Source organism: Diospyros lotus, chromosome 2 (genome assembly GCF_014633365.1).
Source record: "Diospyros lotus cultivar Yz01 chromosome 2, ASM1463336v1, whole genome shotgun sequence".
Lineage (NCBI taxonomy): Eukaryota > Viridiplantae > Streptophyta > Magnoliopsida > Ericales > Ebenaceae > Diospyros > Diospyros lotus.
Genome location: NC_068339.1, coordinates 3,065,956 through 3,086,778, shown reverse-complemented (window position 1 = coordinate 3,086,778; position 20,823 = coordinate 3,065,956). Strand labels below are relative to the sequence as shown.

The window sequence follows — 20,823 nt, the reverse complement described above, 5'->3', positions numbered from 1 at the left end:
AGAGATAAAAATATAAATTTAGTCAAAGAAAAATCTTAAGGTTGCGTTCTATTTACTGTTTTCAAGTCATTTTTAATTTTCAGTTTTATAAAATAATGAAAACGCGTTCTCTTTGCTGTTTTTAAAAATGTATTTTTGAAAACAAAAAAAAATTTGTAAAGAAAACTCAAAATAACAAAAAGTTGTTTTGAGTGTTTTCATCCAAAACAAATTCTAAACTTAAAATATATTTTATTTATTTATTTATTCATATTTTATTATTGTAATGGAAAAAAATATTACAAAATTCATTAACTTTAAAATGTATATATATTTTTAATAATATATTAATATTAAATATTTATAATTTACTTAATAATCAAATTTATTGAATAAAATATTATTAAAAAAATATTTTCAAAATTTCAAAGAAAACGCGTTTCTTAATTTTCTGTTTTGAAAAATAGTTTTTCAAAATGACAAAGAGAACGCGTTTTCAATTTTTTAAAAACAGACTATCAAAATAGAAAACTGAAAATGAATTCAAAACTCAAAATTGAAAATTGAAAAACAAAGAGAACGCAACCTAAACTTTTTAAATTTTTATTTTTATTCTTAAATTGTAGGAAAAATCTTATTAAGGTTTGAAATCTCTAAAGGCAAATAAGAAAGAGATTATTAGATAATTGGTGTTATTTTACCCATTAGATATAAAGTGTCATGCATGTTACGTCTAATTCCTACAGGTAAAAGATTTTTTTTTTATTTTTTATTTTTAAAATTCACAATTTTTATATTTTAATCAAACTTAGCTTTTTATATTAAAATGGGATTCAACCATGCACCCATTATTAATTACAAAAATGGTAAGTAATGTTAGAAGATAAAATGCAGGAAGGCCAGGCTTGCCCGAAATGGCCCACAGGCCAGGCCAGAACTGCATGGATAGGGCCCGGCCCATTTAGGAAATGGGACGGCCCGATTGATAAATGTGCCGTCTGGTTCTCTGCTAAGCTCCCTTTGCTGGAAGCCGCCGGCAAATCAGGGCACAGACTGGTGGCGGACATGGCAGAAATCGAAGAGAAAAACCCTAGCAGCATGGTTGACGAAGTGAAAGAGATGAAACACAGGCAAAGGATTGAAAAGAAGAAGAAGAAGAAGATGATGATGATGAAGCTGATAAAGATGTCGGAGCAAGCGGAGTCCTCCGCGCGAAACGGCGAAGACGGAGTTTCAGTCGCGAAGAGAGGGATGAAATCGGTTGAGAGTGACGGAGGAAGAGAGAGGGAAGGCGAAGAGCTCAAGAAGAAGCTGAGGAAAAGGAAGAGACAGTCGAAGACCGAGGAATTGGATGAGAAGGATGGTGAAGAAGAGCAAGAGGTGAAAGGGAATAATGGCTCTGGGATTATGACTGCAGAGAAGTTCGAGTCATTGCCGATATCGGAACGAACTCTTAATGGTATCAAAGAGATGAGGTTCCACTACTTGACTCAGGTATCAAGCGCCTTGAATTTGTTGCCTCCTTCCTGTTAGTTTTCCTTGAACTGTATTTCTCTTTCCTTCTTTTTGTCTTTATGTGTTGGCCTAAAATAGAGAAGTTTGGGGCTTCTATTCAAGTCCTCGTTAGTAAAAACATGACAGTAAGGATACTTCTTTTTGATGAATGGGAAGACAAATTAATCATTATCTATTCCAATTGCCTAATTATTTGAACAGGATGATAGAAGAGAACTGAAAACCTTCTATTTGAAAAATACATAGCTACTTATCCATTATACCTTCTCTCATAGTTCTCAGTTTTCATCCCCCGTTCCTAGTGGCATTACCATTATTTACCTAGTGTCACTGACAAAAGGAAAAATAAAAAAATAAAGAGAAAAGTCAAGAGAAAGAAATCTTAGACATGGAATAAGGAATACTGAATTTTCTAGCATTTCTACTAGCTTGACTTCCGTTATATTTCCTTACTTCTTGTCCTGCTGTCCTCTCCAAGCTTTGCTCGTTTCAAAAGTGTGATATTTGGTGAAGGCAGAATTTTTGCCTTTTGATTGCGTAAGAAGGGGCGTCCAAGGAATCCATGTAGCCTGATAGCTTTTTCAAGTGTTTGTGGACCACCTTACTGGATGAGAAGTCAGTTTTAGTATCCTAAATTGAAATGAGCCAAAGGCTGTTGACCCCAGAGACCAAGTTCTGTTTTCTTATTTATTCTTGAAGAGTACCATCCAACTTAGCTCATAAAGTTGACTGAGGAACATTGATGAGACAGACAGAGAAGATAGCTCACCTAGTACTACCTTTCTTGAAGGAATGAGAAAGGGAAGGGCAAGCTGTCATCACTTACCTTTCTGAATGGACAGAAAGGACCTTCTTGAAGCTTATTAGCCTTGTGAATTGCAGTCTTCCTTTATGTAAATGTGGATGTGTGGATTAGTAACATAATTTGTCCCTGATAATGGGTTGTCTATCTCTTTGAACATTTTATTTCTCTATGCCGATTGCTTGATCTACACTTTATTGTGGATATCTCTAAGTAGACTGCTCTTAATTTCTAGTAGTAACTGCAGATCCAAGCCAAAGCTATTCTACCACTTCTTCTTGGGAAGGATGTTCTTGGGGCTGCACGGACAGGATCTGGAAAGACCCTTGCTTTCCTTATACCTGCTGTGGAGTTATTGTATCATATCCATTATGCTTCCCGCAATGGGACTGGGGCAATTGTCATTTGCCCAACCAGGGAGCTAGCCATCCAGGTTAATATCCCCTTCTCCATTTTTCCTCTGATTTTTTTTTTTTTTAAATTTCTTTATCTGTTGTGGAACACTGAAATTAGTCTGCGATCTCATTCTTGAAATAATATGGTGGACTAATCTTTGTTTTGACGCATGCAGACACATGCAGTGGCAAAGAACCTTCTCATGCATCATTCCCAAACTCTTGGCTTGGTTATTGGTGGTGCTGCTCGAAGGGGAGAAGCAGAGCGTATTGTAAAAGGAGTAAATCTGTTGGTAGCAACCCCTGGACGACTTCTTGACCACCTACAGAACACCAAGGGCTTCATATATAAAAATCTGAAGGTATTATGTTTGTGCATACAAAAAGACATGTCCATATGATTACCCATCAGGTTACGTAGTACAACATTATTTTCTATTTATATGGAACATATTCAATTGATTGACTTGATTATAAATTACTCTTATGTAGTTAATTGTCTTGTTGTCCCATTAAGGCTTGACCAAATGTTAGTTGTCTAATAAAAATTTTCCTCGAGCTTGGTGTTTTTATATCTTGGCAATTCACGATTCTCAAATTGTGCATTCTCTTGTCGTTATTTATTTAATTTTTCAGTTTTCATTTATTAAAATCAATAGGAATTAAATTCTGTTGCAAAATAGGGAAAATAAGATCTCAATTTTGTTGTGATGCAAGAAAAAAAATGATTTAACATATTAGAGGGATCTGAAGTAAGGTTAGGTGGCTTCTGAGATTTGGAGTATGGTATTTCCTATTGATCCGTACAGTTTTGGCCTCATTGGTGATTTTTTTGTATTCAAGAAGCCAAGGTTTGATATGGTGCAGGCAGAGATCCATGTGCATAATTGCGGAATGTGGTGTATTTGGCTCTAGAGGGATGATGGAGATATTTTGGGCTTAGAACATTCTGTTATTTTCTTTAGCAGTATCTTTATTTTTCAGATTTTGGTACTTTAAGGTGGATTATGGTTTTGTATTTCTTCTTTCTTGCTGATATGGGGCAAGTTCTACTTGCTTGTTGACTGATAGGTTTGTCTCTCTTATTCTTTGTTTTGAGTTCAACTCTTTTCAAATATTTCCTTTTTATTTTATATGTAAATTATAAAAGAAAATATTGTTGAGACCAAAACAAGCTGCTCAGTGCTTTTTCTAAGGTATGTAATAACTTTCTTCTACAATATCTTGGACTTGCAGTGCCTTGTGATTGATGAAGCTGACAGGATTTTGGAAGCAAACTTTGAAGAAGAAATGAAGCAAATCATTAACATTCTGCCAAAGGTAAAACATTTTTTGGTCATTCCTGCTGTTGATTGTAAGCAGGTAAAGAATGTTAGAAAACCATTCTGAATCAAGGGATTAAATGATGTAAATTTGTTTTCCCTTGTTAATTTCTTTTGCTGCTATCAGCCCAAAATGTTAGTGATATACTGGAATCTATTATGTCCAGAATGTGCAATTAGTTGATTTTCTAATTTATTAGATTTATTTTTCATTTTTTTGTCTCTCCAGTATATATACTCAATTTAAGTTTCTCCCTATAACTTTTTGGAATTTTAAGACCTACTGTTTTGCATTGTATTGTAACTAATTCAAATGTTACCTGTTGTGCAGAATAGGCAAACAGCTCTTTTCTCGGCTACTCTGACTAAAAAGGTCTCTCTACATAAGCTACATTTCTATTACTCTTTTCTTAACTTAGATTTAGCATTATGTTTTGAATGATAAACATTTTTTCCAACATCTTGAACTTCTCCTTTTTCTTTTTCTGAAACTTGTTACAAGATTTTCCTAATGTAGTCATCAGAGCAATTTTTTTAACTTGAATATTTTAACTTGGGCACATCGAAATCCTAGATTATATGATTTGGAGAATTTAAATAGATATCTCCAAATTTCAGGTTGAGGATCTTGCTCGTTTATCATTTCAGACAACCCCTGTATATATTGATGTTGATGATGGTCAGAATAAGGTAAACAAAGATGCTTGGAATCTGTTTAATTTTTCTTAGTTAGCTTCTTTAGTCCCCATTTATGAAGCTTGACAAGATGTTTGGTATTGTAGGCCAATAATGAAGGGCTGCAGCAAGGATTTTGTATTGTGCCCAGTGCCAAGAGATTTATTCTTCTATATTCCTTCTTGAAGAGGAATCTCTCAAAGAAAGTGATGGTTTTCTTCTCTTCGTGTAACTCTGTCAAATTTCACGCTGAGCTTCTCAGATATATTTCTATCAGTTGCTTTGATATCCATGGAAAGCAAAAACAACAAAAGCGTACAACCACATTTTTTAACTTCTGCAAAGCAGAGAAGGGCATCTTGTTATGTACTGACGTTGCTGCACGTGGTCTTGATATTCCTGCAGTGGTATGTCTCTTTGCCACTTGTTATTCTTTTGATAACTTGTGTACGTTGCTGCACGTGGTCTTGATATTCCTGCAGTGGTATGTCTCTTTGCCACTTGTTATTCTTTTGATAACTTGTGTTTAAACTATAAGCATGTCTATTACTAGCATCTAATTTACTGCAATGACATGTGAGAAAAGGTGGCAAAATCTTCTATAATGATCGCAGGAAAAGACCAGTTATTTGTTATTGTATTGTCGTCCATTTTAGTTCATGCTGATTAATTTTCTTCTGTGTTTGTAGGATTGGATTGTGCAGTATGATCCCCCAGATGATCCCAAGGTGCTTACTCTCCCCCCCCCCCCCAAAAAAAAAAAAAAAAAAAAAAAAAACATTAACTTCTTGTGCTCAATGTTTGTCAATGTCCTCCCCATTCTGTCATCTCTTAATGTGGGGTGTTAATTTGAATAACTGCTTTCAGGAATATATTCACAGAGTTGGCCGTACAGCCCGTGGGGAAGGTTCAAAGGGAAATGCCTTGCTTTTCTTGATTCCAGAAGAAAAGCAGTTTTTGCAGTATCTTAAGGTCTGATATATTTTTTATCTACAATTTATAAGAGAATAAGTAATTAGCAGACTAATTACCCTGAAAAAGTTCTGTAATTGGTTTTTGATGAAGATGAAATCCCGCAATTTAAAATTTAGAGCCCCCATCTAGGCCAAACAAGATGCAAGGCTTTTTCTTTTTCTTTTTTTGTTTTGTTTGGTATAGGTCCATACAATGAATAGGTAGAAAATATAATATGAAGAGAAGGGAGAAATTTATTGTCTTTCGATTTCCCTTTTGCCAACTCCTTTTGTTGCTCACAAGCTGCTTTCTAGAAAATTTTTGACACCATATCTGTGCTTGTGCAAAAAATATGCAAAGAAAGACTTGATTCTTCCTTTCTCCTCTTTGCTCTAATAATTCCATTTTTGCAGCATCAACAGGAGCCTTAAAAGCCTAAAGCACACCTTACTTGTATCAAACCTAAATTATGCTTTGTAGAGTGTTATCTTGTTAAATGAAGCACCTTTCATTTGATTGTGCTGCACTGACACCTAAATTCTTGTATTTTTCCCCTAGGAAGCGAAAGTTCCAGTCAAGGAATATGAATATGATGCAAAAAAGTTTGCTGATGTGAAACCACTCGTGGTATTCTTTTTTGGTTTCTGGGTGTTTTAATTTATTCTTTACTTACTATTTTTAGTAGTGACTCAGTCTGGGGAACTTAAATGGTTTCTATGGATTGTAGGAAAAGTTGGTTGCCAACAATTATTACTTAAACAGCTCTGCTAAAGATGCATATAGGTCATACATATTGGCCTATAATTCGCATTCCATGAAGGACGTCTTCAATGTTCACTGCCTTGACCTGCAGGTATCTCTTGGCGTACAATTATATTTATTCTCCTTTTTGCAGAGTGTTAGTTGAATTTGTGATTGGGGCATATTTCTTTAAGCATTTAGAAAATCATATCATTGAAATTTTCTAGAAACCCTTTGATAGAACCAATTTCAGCAACAACATACTTTATATTGTACATAGGTAAGAATAATTTCAGCTAGAATGTGTAATGGATGTCCGGGCAGTACCAGCCCATGTTTTGACTACTGAATTAGTCCCACGGAACTCATGAACAAAAAAAAAAAACAATATTTAGTCGCGCAAATTGCATAGTTGATGATCTAGAATTATTGAGTTACATGCAATTTGTGAATATTTCATGAATTATAGATGTCCGAAATGAAAATGGTGTCTTACCCATTTGGCTCTATGACCTCTTCTTCTCTGATATCTTCTTAATTAAAACATGGAGAAATAAAAAATGGAAGTCTGACTTTTCGACAGGATGTTGCTGCTTCATTCTGCTTAGCCAGTTCCCCGAAGATAAATCGGAACGTAGACAGTAGTGCTTCCAAGTTCAAGAAGAAAACGCACAAGGTTGAAGGCAACAATGGTCATGGATTTAGCGAGGACCCCTCTGGCAAACTAGGAGGTGAAGATGATTAAAGACACTTTGTGAGGTACTACAAAAAACCAAGATCTACCATAAGTTCATAGGTTGTGTCCCAGTTCTTCGTTGAAGTTGCCCACTTAAAAGAAAGTGTCCTTCTCAACAAATGTTGTGCCAGTGCATGATTATGCTCCATTTTTGCAGTATGGTAGGGACTGATACTGTATTTACAAGTCATGACTACGGATCCAACATTGGTTCTTTCTGTATTAATTTATTCATTTGTTGTACAGTTATAGAGACTTGAACACAAGTCACCAATTATTTATCCTTTTTGTGCTAAAAATTCATATTGTACTCCAATTAGGTTGGGGCGAATATCACTTCTCTCTTATGTCAATCTCCATTTAGAACTTAAACTCAATTCTAATTTACATTGACTTTATAAATTTCATTCTCTTGAATTTTAGTTTCCTTTTAAAGCTAATTGGTTGCAACCATGAATTCAAATAATCTCTTTGGGACAATGTTCATTTTATTGGGCCCTTCTGAACTTTTCCCAGCCTTAATGGGCATGTTAGCCCGTGTAGTAGCTGCTCTTAGCTCACTATAGTCTATGATAAGCCCACTTTTCATTTTGGGCTGACGATTAGTCTTTGAATTGGGAATGTGGATGCAACACAAAGCGATAGACTTTCCAAAGTAAATGATTCAAAATAAACATTAATGATCAATCGGAATGTGGCCACATTCTAATTCATAGCATCCATGTAAAAATAACAATGCCCTGATGCACTAAACCAGTTAACAGCTACTCCGGAAACGGCCATTAATGCACTAAGAAAGCTACATCAAGAGAGCCTGAAAGAATGACACCAAGAACACCGCCACCACTGCAGTCGGAGAAGACATGGTTGCAGAAGCTGAGGCATCGTCGGATGGTGGGGACGGCGGTGGCGGGTTCTCCGGCTCCAGAACTTTGACGATCATCTTCAGGCCCCGCTCGCAGTGGCCCGCGACCCCGCTGATGAAGTAGAACAGCCCCGGCCTCTCCAACTTGAACTCCGTGTCGCCGTTGTTGGAGAAGAAGATTGGCTCACTGGATTTGCAGTTGTCGTACTCTTCGTCGCTCACCTCCATCACCGAGTCCTTCTTGTACTTGAATCCTGCACCAAGATTGCCGGAAAAAGAAAGTGAGTTCTGAGTTCTTCGAGTACAGGCGTAGCCGGAAACTGGGACCGAGTCATCACAACAAAAATGGATTTTCAAGAGTACATATATATATGAGTCGAAAATTGTACTTACGGAGTGTCTGGTTGACTTGAAATCTGTTCCGTGAAGCCCATTCGTTGTAGAATTGTTGATCCTTTGCGGGAGGAACAACCCATCCTTCGTCGTCTCCAACTTCAAACTCGAATGAGGTTACAGTTGGGTAGAGGAAAACAGACATGAAGAAAGCCGAGAAGAGCAGAACTCTGCAAGAACCCATGAAGATGGAGGCCATTGACGGTCCTTGTGGACGGAGAGAGATTGAGAGAAATGGAGACTTCTTGCTTTGCTTGCTTGATGGCTTTGTGTTGATAAATGTGGACTCTTTTAAGTTAGTTACTCCGAGAGAGAGAGAGAGAGAGAGAGAGAGAGAGAGAGAGATCATGCAGCAACAAAAGTGGAAGCCTATCCTTGACTTGGTAAAAACTGTTTTGAAACTTGCAGTATAATAGTAGAATTTTATTATTATATATATATATATGTATATGCATTCATGCCTTATTATACAAGTTTCTTTTAACATACTAGAATACGTTAAGGAATCAAAGAAATACATGACAATTAAACAAACAAGACCACCTTTAAATAAATGATTACATGTTTAAAATTTGTATAATTAATATCATTGGTTAAACGCATATTTTTATTTTTGAACTTTTACATATTTTTCTTGTAAAATGTTAAACCTATTCATTATCTTAAATGTGTCATTAAGCAACGAAAAATCACTCCATTTAAACACTTGGCCAATAAGTGATTCGCATCTTCAACACAAACACATTGACCATGGTAAATAAGTGAGAAAACTTTACTGACTTGGTATTGCATGTAATTTTTTTAAAAGATTTTCATCTAAAAAATTGCATATTTTTAAGTTTTAATGTCTTTGAAGTTTTCAAAACAGTGTTGATCAAGCCTGATGAAAAATTGAACTTGGTGAAATGAACACGAGGATGTGAGTGTCTATAACAATGTCGTTTGCCCACAATGACAATTAATCAGGTGGAACTTTATTGAAGTATTATCCATTTTTTACTTTTCAAGATGTATTTTGAGATATAGAGTGAGAAAGATTCAAAGTTCTCATTCAAAGTGAATTTTTTTAAATTAGATATATTTTGAGATATAGAGTGAGAAAGATTCAAAGTTCTCATTCAAAGTGAATTCTTTTAAATTACAAATGGATGCGAGAAAAAATAAAGAGGCAACAATGAAAAAGAATGCTATGAAACATGCTACTCTCATAGTAAACACGTGTTACTTATGTGATAGTTGTCACGTTAATTAGATGTTTAAATAGAGTGATTTCACATGATTTAGGGGCACATTTAGAACAACAATAAATTTAAATTTTCAAAAGAAAAAAATATAAAAATTCAGAGATAAAAATATGCATTTCACCCAACCCGGTCTCTTAAAATTAAAACTCCTCTTATTATTATTATTATATTCCTTTTTGTTGATACTAAAACTTGTTTATTACATTATTAATCAAATATGTATTTTAACTTTAATTTAGTTTTAAATTAACAATTATTTTAAAACCATTAATAACTTTAATTTACTGTGCATAATCTATAAGGTATTACATTTCATCGAACAATGCATTAATTTATTTCAACATAAATGTTCAATAAGCCTACTCTTGGACTCAGGCCTTCAGTTGGATTCAAATTTTTACTCGACAGAGACAATGAGTTCTTGATTTGGCAAAGCGGAAGGATCTTACAGTTGTATTCCAAATCAACGATGATCAATCTAACACTAAAATTCTATAGCTATTCGGATGACTATAAGTCAAGCTATTCATGAGAGACTTAATATTCAACTCGATAAAATTTTGTTTGAGTTTATTTGTTAAGATAAAAGAGCCAAACTTGAGCTTAACTTGAATCTCAATTTATAAATGAATCGAGTTTGAAATCAATAAAACTCAATTACTTAAAACTTTTAAAACTTGTAAACTTATTCGATTAGAGGATAATGAATACTAATAAACTCAATTAGAGACTTGTAAATATCTTCGACTAGAAGTTTACAAATAACTTGTGAACAATTTTGTTTATAAATATATTATTTAGCATAAAATTATTAAAATGTTAAATTATTATAATAATATAATTAAATTATTATATATATTAAGTTAATCATTTAATGTAATATAATATATATAATAAAACAAAATAACAAAATATATTTAAGTAAAATAATTGATTATGATCTAGTTCGAGCTACACTTGAGTTCGACCCTGAAGTCAACTTATTAACCTTTTGATAAGTTAAGCCGAGCTTAAGCTTGAAAATTGACTCATAATTTAAATTCAACTCAACGCTACTCGACTCGACTCAACTTAACTCTAGATAAAATTAATAAATACTCATTAAATTTTAAAGTTGTGATTATTTACTCACTAAACTTTAAATTGTAATTAGTTAGTCACTGAACTTTACTTAACGTCAACCATCCATTACTCGTTATAAGTCCTTCAGCTATTACAAATGGAAATGCTAACGGAATCTAACGTGGCTAACATAATCCGACGTGACAAAAATAAATTTAACATACACTCACTGAACTTTAAAAATGTAACTACTTATTACTGAACTTTGCCCAACGTTAATCATCTATCACCCCTATTACATCACCGTCTGATCGTGAAATATATTAAAAGATTTTTGTATGCATTTGAGATCACTTACTTCTCAAACCAAAAGTCAAAAACTAAACTAATTATTCAAATTTAAAAAGCTGTTGATGCAAACTAAAAGTAAAAAAAAAAAAAAATGTTTGCTTAGATTTTTTTACCTCCATTACGAACAACGAAATTCACAAAAAACGTATTTAATAATGAGACTAGGAGCGAAAAATTGATTACAAAAATCATATTTCTTCTATGCCAAAAATCAACGATCTTTAATCTGTCATCGCCTCAAACAAAACACTTACCCATCCAAACAATGTGACTCTATGACCATTTCAAGAAAATAAAAACTCACTCCTAAACAGTAGTCACCAAGTTCACTCATTACATCTATGGCAATTTGATATAATACATCATTGTGGGTGCAACAATATTGGTGACCTGGCATATCTTCAGTGAGTGGCCAAATTGGTCATCTCCAGTGACTAGTATACCTTCAGTTTTTGGTTTCTAGTCTCATTGTTGAATATGTTGAATTTCGTTGTTCGTAATGGAGGTAAAAAAATCTAAGCAGATATTTTTTTACTTCTGGTTTGCATTAGTAATTTTTTTAATTTGAATCATTAGTTTAGTTTTTGACTTTTGGTTTGAGAAGTAAGTGATCTCAAATGCATACAAAAATATTTTAATATATTTCAAGATCAGACGATGATGTAACGAGTGTTTCAAGATTAGACGGTGATGTAACGGAGTAAATGATGATTGATGTTAAGTAAAATTCAGTGAGTAAATAGTTACATTTTTAAAGTTCAGTGAGTGTATGTTAAATTTATTTTTGCTACGTCAGATTCTATTAGTCACGTCAGATTCGTTAGCATTTTTCGTTTGTAATAACTGACGAAGTTATAATGAGTGATAAATAGTTGACGTTGAAGTCAGTAAATAATTAGTTATAATTTAAAATTTAATGGGTAAATAATTATAAATTTAAAGTTGAATGACTCAACTCGAGTCAATTCAGTTCGACAACCCTACTCTCTCCCTCTCTCGCTCGTAGAGTTCAATCCGTTTCGAGCGAAGCAAACACCAAACAGGCGCTTATTATGCGAACTATACAAGAGTCTTTCACAGAATAGGAAGAGAGCTCAAAGAGAGGAAGAGACCAGAGAGATCAATTGAGAGAGTATGTCAGACGAATCAGAGAAGAGGTTTCATGCTATAATGGACAAGCTATTCAGTTCTCCCAAACCTAAATCCAAATCAACTGCAGCAATCAGTCCAACACAGACCGCGAGGTTCGCCGTTCTCGATTCTCTCATTCCTTCTCTGTTAGGGTTTGTTCGTTTCGTATCGTAATCCGTCGTCTGTACGTCGGAACCTGACGTTTCCTCCAATTTTTGGTTTTCGTTTCACAATTCTCTCTATGCAAATTTACCCAATTCATTGCTGGGGGCCAGGAATTCGCTTTTTCTGTTACTTCTTTTTCGGATTGTTTTGGTTCTCTAATTCTGAAGGGGTTCAGATGGAGAGGAAGCTTTAATTTGCTACATTTATTTTCTGATTTTTTGTTTCTCTGGTGGCGACAGTTCGCCTGGTGTTCAGTTGTCAGGAGGTAAAAAACGCCCGAGTACGCCATTTTCGGTATTGGAACTGAATTCCAGAGGGAACGTAGCTGAGGGATCACAGATGCCATCCGTGTCGGGTGGATTAGTGCAAGCTCCGCTGTGCAGACCGTGGAACCGAGGGGATCTTATGAGGAGGTTGGCTACTTTCAAGTCCATGACATGGTTTGCTAAACCGCAGGTTTGATTCTCGTGAAACATTTGATATTTTATTTTATTCCATCGTGCATATCTGCTGGATGACGTTGTTTATCAAGTCCTTCATTGTTTGAACTTGATTTCTATTTTGCCGGAGAGAATGTGGTTGAGGTATTATTCTAGGTTCAATTCTAGCTTCATCTGGACCATTTTTGGGTGTCTTGATAATTTCACAGACCTAATATTGTAAGTAATCTTAATCAGGTAGCAAGTCCAGTAAATTGTGCTAGAAGAGGTTGGATCAATGTAGATGTGGATACAATTGCTTGCGAAGCATGTGGCACGCGTCTCTACTTTTCTACTCCATCGTCCTGGGCGCATCATCAAGGCATCTGTTCTTCTTGCTCTCTAACTTATTCTTTTTGTTTTATATTGTGATGATTATTACTCTTATTGTGTTCATTATTCGGCAAAAAAGAAGACCGCTAGCATTATGTGGTTTGAAATTTGTGTGAACTCTTATTCTAATTATGTCTGAACTGCCTTTTTTTGTGATGTCCAGCTGAGAAAGCAGCATTGGTGTTTAGCCTAAAGCTGGATAACGGACATAAGCCACTTTGCCCATGGACTGACAATTCCTGTGATGACACACTAGCACAGTTTCCACCTACCACAACTCTGATTTTGGTAGATGAGTACAAGAAACGTTCTTCTGCTCTCATGCACCTTTTAGCCCTTCCTGTAATTTCATCTTCAGTGATTGATTACATGAGAAGCCCTCAACTGGAACACTTTCTCCAAGGATCCTCAATTATTGGTGGCAGCAATGAGTCTGCAGACACTTATCAAATTGAAAACCCAGGAAATGAAGTCGACATGGACTCTTCTGTCTCATATTATCAGGTTTGATAATTTCCTGTACAGATTTTAGTTTAGTAGTTTCAGTTCAATTATGGGCATTAATTAGATGAGGGTGGGATAGCCTTTCCATATTTGGCGTAAAAAACTGTGTATATGAGGCCCTCTCCTGGACCTGCAATAGTGGAGTCTTATGCACTAGTTACATTATCTTAACTAGGTAAGCGTGCCTATTAGTAGCGATCATATGCCACCTCCAGTTGGCACTCTGTTGTTGTTGTACCATACTCATGATATAATTACTTACTAAAGTAACTTGAGAGTTATGTTACTTTTCCTATATATGGGGGTGTGACTGTATGATTGAAACAGCTTCTGCATTAATAGTGAGTGCATTAACTTCTTCAGTTTCATTTGTCAATATGGCACAATGATAATTGACAAGGCATCATATTGTTAGCTCTTTTATGTTGGTTGTGCTTGTGCACATCATTTTGATTGATTATAGTGTGGTTTTGTTTTCCAATCTCTCATCAAAAGTTACAAGGTCTTCAACTTGTATTGATGAGTTCCAATATTATTATATTTTTGTGTAAGATTTATGATGTTCTGAAACGTTTCCAGGCACAAAAACTCATAAGTTTATGTGGGTGGGAACCTCGTTTGCTACCTTATATTGTTGACTGCAAGAAACGGCGGAATCAGTCCATTAGAGATGCCAACTTCTCATGTTTATCTCAGGGGGTCACTGATGGACAGAATTCTAGTATTGTTGTCTATTCTTCTGGTAGAGAAGAAACCATGGAGACAAGTGATGATTCTGTGGCTTCTGGAATGGTGCAGTTTGATCCCAATTCTGTTGTGTTGGACTGCAAACGTTGTGGAGCAACTGTTGGATTATGGACTTTCTCTACAGTTCCAAGGCCTTTGGAATTGTTAAGACTTGTAGGAGACACAGAACTTGATGGTGAACATGATTCTGCTCAGCATAAAGAAGCTGCCAATTATGGTGATCCTGGGGGTTCTGGAACCCATGACTTCGGCGTTACTAATCGTGCTGAGAATACAGAAAGGACATCTAATACTGGTCCTACCAGTGTTGCATATTCAAGTGAAAGACAGTTCAATTTAAAATTGACAATTGCAGGGGGTCCTCCACCAACAAAACAGAACTTCAAAGCAAAAATTTCTATGCCTGTAATAGGACGGAATTTGAGAGCTAGATTTGCCTCTGACTCAGATTTTAGGGATCGTCTATGTGCTAAGATTTCATTTGAGGAAGATGAAAATCACAGGGAAAACAATGTTACTGTTGAAGATGTTTGTCCGCTAGATGTAAGATTATTAGATGGCAAGGAAGGTGATAAGCATTGTGATTCTACAACCAACAGACAGTTGGCATGTTCAGATATTGATTTCAGTGAGCGAGGGGATGCACTTAGAAGTGATAAAAACAGTGACAATTCATCTGGAGCAACAGGTAGTGGACAAGGCTTATGTGAAACCAGTAAACTAGATTCCATTGTGGAAAATCCAGTAAAGAGGGATTCACTTTCAGTGGATGGCTCCAGTAAGAATGACACTGTGCAAGAAAGTGCTGATGTGATTGCTACAGTCAATCCACCAGTGGGGGCTGGTAGTAGTTTTCAAGTTGAAGACACTTCCATGGTGACCAAAAGTGGCCTAGTCAACAGTAGAAATGAGGAAATTGTTGAAAAAGATGCTTCAGTGACAGTTAATGCCAGCTCTAGTTATCTGCAGCAGAACACAATAACTAATACGCTACGCAGCATGGTAGATAGCCAAGATGGGTCTGGGGTCAAATCCAGAGTGCAGTTCATAAACAACACTGTTTTCCCCTGTAGCACGGGTGATTTTTCTATACCATCTTTGGATTCTTTGACCATAATATTTGGCGTAAATTTTTTTTATAATCATCTTTGTTCAGTAATAGGGAAAAAATAATAAAAGAATTTCTTTCACTGCTTTAATTATTGTTATTTTGTAGAGGTACATTTTATCCTTCTCTCGATTTAAATCTGTGATTCTAATATCATGATCACTCTGGTGCCTTCTAGGGTTAAGCAAATTGGCAGCCTAATGTTTGACCAAATATTTTTGGGTGTCTTTGTGTCAATTTGCTATGCAGCTCTCAATGTCTTTAGGTTGAAGTCTCTGATATTTTTTTCCTTTATTTCTCACATACTGGCTGCACACTAACAGTTTGGGCCATTAAGAATTGCTTAAGCATCAGCTCTCAATATGTCTTTTTATTTTTTGGGTTATCAACTTTAACCCCTACTTTTTGCTTTTGCTGTAGGTTTTCTAGAGATTTTGCTTTATTTTTAATTATTTGATCTCGTGGACTGGCTCACGCTCCTGTTTAATGTGTCATGCTTCTAATAAAGTTTTACTTATCGAAATTTTGAAAAAAAAAAAAAAAAGCTTTATCTGTCCAGAGAGCCCACTCGTTAAAATGTTCTGAGGTCCAGTGCCCAGGTGTTAGAATTATGTCTGGAGCAGGAGCTCAATATAATGATTCCTAAATTAAATGGTATCAGTCTAAGAGAAAAACAAGACAATCCATCTTGACAACATGTATCTGTCTTAATGTGTATATTTTCTAATTGGTCATCCAGGTTATCATGTATTTTTCTTTAGATTTTCCGGGCACCAAGGTGACTCAATTTTAAATAAGAAGTCCACATTCTATTGAATATATATGGCGCACCCCCTCTTTGTACCTTTGATGGGAAATATTTCTTGCAACAGTTTCTTTTCATCTTGTCTTGAATAAGATTGTGCAAAATATGGGGCTTGTAGCGACTAGCAGCTCAATGCTGTAATTCCAAAATTAAATGTTACCCATCCTGGAGAAAGAAAGAAAGAAGTTAATCCATTATGACTGCATGCATCTGTATCTCAAGCTTCCTGTTTTGCTTTTTTCTAATTTGTGGTCCAAGTTACCATATTCTTTATTTGTTTTTCTGGTTAACAAAATAACTCAATTTTCTAATACAAGGCCAAATTTCTATAGAATGCATGGGATGTTACTTCCCTTTTCTTACCTTACTTCTCTTTCTTTCTTTTTTTGTTTTGATAATTAAAACAACTGTATAAATGGAAAATGCTCCAAGGGAGTGAAAGGAGGGTTGGAAACATTTCTTTTGACTTAAAAAGTTATCCTCAATAAGATAACAGGAATTGTCAATTGCTTGAAAATGTTCTCTCTAGCATCTGAGGAAACTAATGCGAGCTTTGAACACTGCCTAAACTAGGTTTTTGCATGTGTGACTTTGGTGTTTGAATCTTTATAATGGGTCGCCATTACTTCCTTAACCAGGAAAGGATAAACGACTCAACAGTTTATCATTAATTTTTGGAAATATTCGTAGTGAAGAAACTGACATTCTATTATGCTAAGATATTATCCTTTGATTGAAGTACTGTGAAAGTTATTATTCCTGCATGAAACCAAACAGGCCATGATGTTATTTAACCTTGTTTATTTTTTTTCCAAGTACTGGATTTATTTTATTTATTTTTTTTTTTTTTTGGGGGGGGGGGGGGGGCGCTAGGTCAACTAATGGAATTTTAACTCGATTTATTTGCCTAGTTGCTACCCTAATGAAAACAAAAATGTCATATTAATGTTTGGAATGATGAATACATTGATTTCCATGTATTACCAGTTCGTTTTATCTATTGCATTTGCATCTTCTCCTGAAGCATGAGTTTATTTCCTAGTTAATGAGAAGTAATTGCCCAGAGACGGGGGTGTTGTGGGATGTGAAACTATGAACTTCTCTCTTTTATTGAGGATCCTTCTTGAAGGCCGGCCACATTTCTAGGATTCCACTGGTCGTCAATAGTGAGATTTTTGGAGGTGAATCCAGGTGTAGGGACAAGTCCAGAGGTTGAAGAGAGAGAATCAGGCAAAATGATAGTTTATGTATCTAAATATATCATCACTGTGCACGGTGGCCTTTTTATAGTGGTCAAATCACGAGTAACACAGTAATGAGTAGGTCATCAAGACACATTTTGGTTAAGATCGTGGAATTTTTACATGCATAGGACAAGGCAAAGTTAGATTATCGTGTCAACTACCCACAGAGAGAAGAGGTTGGCCCAATGTTAGGTAAGCGTCCCACCTACGCATGAGATCATGATGAGGTTTAATCAAGCTCCCAACATAGGCTTTCCTCCCATGCACAAATAAAACAAACAAAAAAAGGTATTATCTGCCCTATAAAATGGCGCAGTATAGGTTAACATTCGACTGCAATGTTTGTTACTTTTTCTTTTATTTTATGAACTCCAGTTAAGGTATAATTTTAGGACGGATTAACAATTGGGTCTCCCAATCTTCCAGGAAAGGATCAAGACCAACTACCCTCTTCTGAAGCCATGGAATTTGATCCAATAAGGCAGCACAGGCATTTTTGCTCCTGGATTGCTTCAACTGGCAAATCACTGCCAGGGTGGCAACAAACATTATCTGCTTTACAACGCCAGAAGGAATTTGATTGCCCTCCATCCACAGATACTCCGTCTTCTTCCTTTATCGAGGTAATTTTGAGTCTCCTTTTACATTGGTAAAGAACTAACGTGTAATCTTCAGGTTTGTGTTGATATATTTGTAAGAATATCCATGCCACCAATCATCTGCGGTGTATATTAGTTAATTTGTCACTTTAGTTTAAACAAAACCCGTATACTCTATGATTACTCGGGGCATGTTTAATATCCGTTGGACATTTAGCTGAAGCAAATAGGTTGGAAATCTACCGAGCTTTTACCCCCTTCCCATCACTATAGGTTTCCTGTGGATGTTTTTAACTTTTCCTAGTACCCTTGTTTACAGAAAGTGATCATTTTGTTCTCTGTCACAGGTGGATGATCCTCTCACTTCAGTAAAAAATCTGTTCATGTCTCCTTCCGCAAAAAAAATGAAGCTCACTCATGGCTCAAGTTAATGCACCAAACAGTTGACTTTGCAATTTGTTGGAATTGTTATGGTCATTACTGGAATGGGAGTTCCGGCTAGCAGAATCCTCGTGTTGCAAGAACATCTTAAAAGTGTTGTATCTTTTTCTTTTTCCCCTCTCTTTCTACTCTTATCATCATTTGTCAGTTTCGATTTCCATTTTTCCTCGTGTTTCCCTCCACTTTTTGATGAGCATTATCTGTGCTGCTACTTCAGTCTCAGGTTTTAGTAGCCTGTTCTTCATTGAATTACACGAGAAATTTCTTTTTTTAATAGTGAAGAACTGGTGGAAAATATAGGAGTCTGAATTTGCCTTTCCATAATGAATTGAACATAAAATGTATGGTATGAAATTTTTCGAGCAGCAGTAATGGAATACATTTCCTTGCATGAATTTGTTTTCTTACAAAAATGGACTGGCTGGATGAAAATATCAACAGCTTTGTGAGTCAATCTATCAAGCCACAATTTGAGACAACCACCTTTGAGTAAGGACGATTGAAGCCTCTCTCTGCAACAACAGCCCTTTTATCTCCGATTAGCTTGGCCACCCTGACAAGACACAGTGGTGAAATTGAGCAATTCTCTTATGAGGTAGAATTGGAAAACTTGTAGTTATTTGTCTACTTGTGTTCCTATTTTCTCAAGTCATTGATGTGCTCCATTTTATTTTACCACAGAAGATACGTGGCTCTACTTTGTAATAAACGTCTCTCTCTCTCTCTCTCTCTCTCTCTCTCTCTCTCTCATATTTTGTGTTTCTGGAGGTGTAATTGAAATTGTTTAAATTGCACATTAACTTTCAGGCTCAAGGTATGCGCCATGGCAGAGCAATTAGGTTGCTTCAACAGCTAATTACCTATTTGAATATATGATTCAGAACATGAAACCCATCAGAAAAGCTCGTGGCAAAGGTAAGCATTCTACTCAGAGGGTACTGATATTGTGCCTTTCACGGGTGCTCTCATGTTTTCTGTAAACTTTTCTTATTGTGCCATTGTTTGACGGGCAGAAAATAGATTAGAATCCCAATATCCATACCTGAAATAAGGAGAACCAGTATTCTCCTGCACAGTCTTGACCTGGCCAATCCTCTGCACAACCTCCATCCCCTCCAAAACTCTCCCAACCACCAGAACCGACTCATCCAACTCGGGCGAGTCTTTGGTGGCGATCACAAACTCTGTCCCATTTGGATCAACTCCAACTTCTTCTTCGTCAATCTGCAGCTTCCCGTTCTTTGCAATCAACTTCAACTTTGGGGGAAGTTTCTGAGGATCCCTCACAATGATGCCAACGCTTCCCTCTAAATTCTTGGTCCCTCGACAATTTCCATTCACTCCCTCCCACTCAGACTTAAGGCTGTCGATCTCGAAATTGCCTCCTGTCTTCTGTGCAAGCTCGGCATCCACACCGTAGGATCTGAGTCCACCGTGCTGAACATAATTTGGCATGATCTTGACGAACTCTTTTCTTCTGTAACTAATGCCAGCAGCCCCGCTGACAAGGTCACTGAACCTGGCCGCACCTGCCGGGGCACTGTTACCATACAGACCAACCACAATCCGACCAACGCGTTCTCCATTAACGGATATATCAAGAAACGCTTTCTTTGTTGTAGTTTTGTCAATGCAGCTGGGACTACTAGTGATCTTTGAATCCTCCTCTTGCCCGGCCTCTCCATTGGTATTTGCAGGACTTTCTTCTGCTTGTGCCTTGGAAAGATGAACTGGTTCTAGTGCTGGTGGCCCCAAGAAAAGCAAAGACGAGCTGCCGAAAATGGCGAGTTCTCTGCGAGAGAACTGGCAGTGTTGTCTGAGGTTGAGAGGCGATTGGGAGGTGGGAAAGTCTTGGATTTGTGTTGGGGTAAGGAGTGGGGGCGGCGGCGGAGGAGGATGGAGCAATTGGGGAGAGTGTTGGAAGAGCCTTGGGGTTTGCCACATTTTTGTGTCTATGACGCCGCTTGGCCTTTGACGCGGCAGGGTTTTGTAGTGTTAAGGAAGAAAGTCTCTCTCACTGCTTATGCAGAGAGATTTCGCGGATAAGAAAGAGAGAAAAGAGAAAGGCAATCATCCATTTATGGTTGGGATTGTCCAATGTCCACCCGAGGATCGGACAGTAGGACCCTCATGATACAACTGTGTGGCACCGCGAGCACATGGACTAAAATGCCCTTTCTTCTTCTTGCCCCTTGTCTCCCTGCTTGCCAGTCTTGGAAGAACCAACAATTAT

General features: G+C 36.4%; 4 protein-coding genes across 4 annotated transcripts; 2 read left to right on the top strand and 2 right to left on the bottom strand.

Moving 5' to 3' along the window:
• The first annotated feature begins 852 nt into the window (after positions 1 to 852).
• On the top strand, positions 853 to 7,455 carry LOC127794227 (DEAD-box ATP-dependent RNA helicase 51-like). The gene is made up of 12 exons (XM_052325172.1): positions 853 to 1,473; positions 2,544 to 2,729; positions 2,868 to 3,053; positions 3,928 to 4,011; positions 4,345 to 4,386; positions 4,632 to 4,703; positions 4,796 to 5,095; positions 5,378 to 5,416; positions 5,556 to 5,660; positions 6,201 to 6,269; positions 6,370 to 6,495; positions 6,967 to 7,455. Exons 1-12 carry the CDS (start codon positions 853 to 855, stop codon positions 7,126 to 7,128), a joined length of 1,992 nt encoding a protein of 663 aa, XP_052181132.1. The 3' UTR covers positions 7,129 to 7,455.
• A 354-nt stretch (positions 7,456 to 7,809) lies between these two features.
• LOC127795777 (mavicyanin-like) lies at positions 7,810 to 8,672 on the bottom strand. The gene is made up of 2 exons (XM_052327668.1): positions 8,378 to 8,672; positions 7,810 to 8,238 (listed from the first exon to the last, which is right to left on the bottom strand). Exons 1-2 carry the CDS (start codon positions 8,574 to 8,576, stop codon positions 7,919 to 7,921), a joined length of 519 nt encoding a protein of 172 aa, XP_052183628.1. The 5' UTR covers positions 8,577 to 8,672; the 3' UTR covers positions 7,810 to 7,918.
• A 3,337-nt stretch (positions 8,673 to 12,009) lies between these two features.
• Positions 12,010 to 18,939, top strand: LOC127793860 (uncharacterized). The gene is made up of 7 exons (XM_052324613.1): positions 12,010 to 12,278; positions 12,570 to 12,786; positions 13,008 to 13,131; positions 13,306 to 13,646; positions 14,226 to 15,471; positions 17,977 to 18,173; positions 18,497 to 18,939. The coding sequence occupies exons 1-7, from the start codon at positions 12,169 to 12,171 to the stop codon at positions 18,578 to 18,580; spliced, it is 2,319 nt and encodes a 772-aa protein (XP_052180573.1). The 5' UTR covers positions 12,010 to 12,168; the 3' UTR covers positions 18,581 to 18,939.
• A 5-nt stretch (positions 18,940 to 18,944) lies between these two features.
• Positions 18,945 to 20,534, bottom strand: LOC127793862 (peptidyl-prolyl cis-trans isomerase CYP26-2, chloroplastic). The gene is made up of 2 exons (XM_052324616.1): positions 19,633 to 20,534; positions 18,945 to 19,143 (listed from the first exon to the last, which is right to left on the bottom strand). Exons 1-2 carry the CDS (start codon positions 20,532 to 20,534, stop codon positions 19,041 to 19,043), a joined length of 1,005 nt encoding a protein of 334 aa, XP_052180576.1. The 3' UTR covers positions 18,945 to 19,040.
• Positions 20,535 to 20,823: the final 289 nt, after the last annotated feature.